The sequence below is a fragment of the Montipora capricornis genome, chromosome 7 (genome assembly GCF_036669925.1).
Source record: "Montipora capricornis isolate CH-2021 chromosome 7, ASM3666992v2, whole genome shotgun sequence".
NCBI classification, from domain to species: domain Eukaryota; kingdom Metazoa; phylum Cnidaria; class Anthozoa; order Scleractinia; family Acroporidae; genus Montipora; species Montipora capricornis.
Genome location: NC_090889.1, coordinates 727,473 through 730,710, shown reverse-complemented (window position 1 = coordinate 730,710; position 3,238 = coordinate 727,473). Strand labels below are relative to the sequence as shown.

The window sequence follows — 3,238 nt, the reverse complement described above, 5'->3', positions numbered from 1 at the left end:
CATCAAATCATCTTGAGCAAAAACGTTTTTCTCCATTTTTTCATCTTCGTCTCCTCCCATCGATTTATAGTCGATTAACAAAAATATTTCGCTGGGATGAATTTGATACACTGAAGTATTTTGAACAGCTCCATCACCGTCATCAGCTCCTGTTCTGGATATGAACATAAATGCATCATCTTGTAGGTCGAATTCTACCTCATAATCCATTAAAGATGGTAAGGCTTTATGGATTTCGTGAAAAAAACCGGGTAAGGGTTTTATTATGATTGGAATCCACCCCAAATTATATTGATATATTTCAAAGTTCTTAACGACCGATTCTTCGGCATCGGGTGCAGCTTTTGCAAATCCACACTTATCCTTATGCTGATTATAATTCATCTTCGGATCATATCCTCTATAAAATAATAATTGCTCGCTTTCCTTCTCATCTTTGCTGGTTTGAAAATCAGATCTTAACGATTCTTGAAAAGCTAAATACGGTGATATCACTTCGACATCGTGTTGTCTTTTTGGTTTAACACGTATACTTTTGATTATCCAAGCAGCCATATCATTTATGAAACGAACGTGAACGTTCGCTCCATTGGCAGCATTAGCTGGATCGTGTGGTCGGTTACCGTTTGCCAATCGTGCTCGTACTTTCATGTGTAATTGGATGTCTGAGGGATGAACCAATTATCTTTTCTAGCTTTCACTTCAAATGTTAAACTTTTAGCAGTCGTTTCATAAGGTTCTGGATAAATTTTTGTTGGATAGGCTAGATCCCAGGTTTCTATTAAAGTTAATTTAGGTGATGGTCCTTCAACATCTTCTTCCAAAACTTCGACTTGAGCAAATCTCTTCATTTCTTAATTTTTTTTCCTCTTTTCTTCAAACCTTCCAAAAGAGAATCAAGTGTGTCTTCTTCTTCCAGCCACCTTTTCTTTGCTAATGATGCTTTTTCTTCTTTGTTAGAGACTTTATCTTTTTCATTACTGTCTCCTGATTGGTCCAATCCTAATAACTGCATCATTTGTGTATTCATCGCTCTTAATTTCATTATTTCTTCTTCCATTTTTTCTTTGTCTGAGTGATCTTTAAGAATATTTAGTCTCACACTATTTCTCTTTTTTTGTGCTACATCTCGCATTTCTTCTTTTTCTTCACTTTCTTCTTCTTTTAGTCCACGCACATTACCCCTACCGATCATTATCGAAAATAGGCGTTTATGGGCGTCTAATTCTCGTTCACACTCATCACTTTTTCTTTCCAATAATTCTAACACCTTTAACAATTCATCTGTTGTATCATCATCATTTTGTTTTTCCACATTATTTTTTTGTGTTCTCAAAAGCTCAGAAACTACTTTTTCTCTAAGATTGTCGGTTTCGTCTTTTTGTTTCTTTAATGCTTTCATTTTTCCTTTTTCTTCTTCCACATTTGTTTTTCCATCTTCTTTCTTCTTTTTATCTTGAGCGAGGTAAGAAAACATAGTTAAATAGATGTTACTCTCTCACAGTCTTTTACAAAGTGATCACTTTTTAAATGAAGTGTCGTCTTTTATTTTACCAATTTGTCTAGTAATTTTTTGGTTCCAAATGAAGCAGCACCGCTGAGGACTCCGGTTGCTAATGCTCCCAAAGCCGGAACGAGAAAAGGAAGGAATCCCCCTCTTTGCCCTCTCCCTCTTTGTCTTCTCCTTTGTTCCATTATAAATTGAGCTACTGCCGACAGATCACCAGATATACCTTTTCCTTTTTGTTTTTTATTTATATAACTCTGAAGAAATCGTCTTCCTTTTCGTCGTAATATTCCGGTACCCATATCGTACAATGGTAAAGCGGCTCTTAAAAGAGCTTTTTTACCCAGTGTTTTAGCTAGTTGTCCTGCGTCACCGAGTATTGCGTGACTTATCAATCCGCGTCCACGTTGTCTCTTGGCAGCTTGCATCCAAGAAGAACTAGCTTTACTACTAGGTCTTTTGAAATTTCTTAAAGCCGCTTCTATGTAAGCTCTTAACATAGCTGCTTTACGACCCGGCATGGGTTCTCCAGCATGTTTTCCGTGTAAATACCATCCACCTAATGCCTTTCGCCACCTAGTTCTCTTGTTTCCCTTTCTAATCGCTCCTACTCTTTGTAACATAGCACGAACAGAATTAGGTCCTGGCGGACTTGTTGTTTTTCTAGTCGAAGGTCTTATGCTAGTTAAAAATGCTTTAACGTCACTTCCTATTTGTCGTGTCGGAGCTCTTCTTTTTGGTGGAATGATGATCGTATTCAAATCTGGATTGAAAATGGGTAAATCTGACGCTTTTCTTTTTCTGTTATTCACATTTTTGTATGCTCTATGCACAGCCCCTTCTACACCCCCAACACCGACATTGTCACCAGCTCTTTGTGCTACTTGGGCAAGAAGTTCGAGATTACTAGGTTGTCGTTTCTTAGTTTTCTTAGTTCTAGCACCACCATATTGACCATAAGGGTCGTAACCATTTCCATAAGTATTTCTTTTATTCCCACTTCCTTTTTGTAAGATTCTATTTCCCAAATAATCTTCTTTTCCCATCTTTTTCTTTTCTTTTCTATCTTAATTGTCTCCTCCTTATTCTCAATTGACAAACTGCTTCGGCTCCTTTAAACCTTCTCCCTCTTGTGTCGGCAAAACGAATGAAACAGCAGAAGAAAACATTTGAATTTATTCTTTTCCATGTCAATCTTTCAGGCGAGTAATAATGATCCGTCAGCGGATTGAAGGGAACCATTTCCAAATTTTGAGTTCTTTCTTTTCCTACCATTTCTTCTATAACAAAGTCACAATCCACAAGAATGAATTGAAAAGAACTGGGGGAAATTTCACTCCAAACTGAATGATCGTGTCTTCTAGCTATTTGAATTGCTTTACCGTCTCCACTTGTGGCATCTAAACGCACTCCTATCACTTCTTTTCCTTTCTTGAGCACTGTAAAAGTGCACGATGAACTATTTATATCTTGCATGATTTTCGATACTTTTTGTTCAGTGTTCAAGAGTCCTAAGACCCTTGCCATTCTCTTATCTACTTCTAATTTATTTCTTCCTATATCCATCTCACTTTTGTGTTCTAAATAATTGATTTTAATAGTGAATTTACTCTGAATTTCATTGACCTTTGCTACAAACTCGCCAAAAGTAGCAATCTTTGATTCTGGCAAGTATATTTTAGTAGACGAAGATGAACTCTCAATAAAAGTGAAATGTGGATTAGTAGGGTC

General features: G+C 36.8%; 1 protein-coding gene across 1 annotated transcript; it reads right to left on the bottom strand.

Annotated features, from left to right (window-relative positions):
* Positions 1 to 847: 847 nt before the first annotated feature.
* Positions 848 to 1,477, bottom strand: LOC138057705 (cilia- and flagella-associated protein 263-like). The gene has a single exon (XM_068903632.1). It carries the CDS (start codon positions 1,475 to 1,477, stop codon positions 848 to 850), a length of 630 nt encoding a protein of 209 aa, XP_068759733.1.
* Positions 1,478 to 3,238: the final 1,761 nt, after the last annotated feature.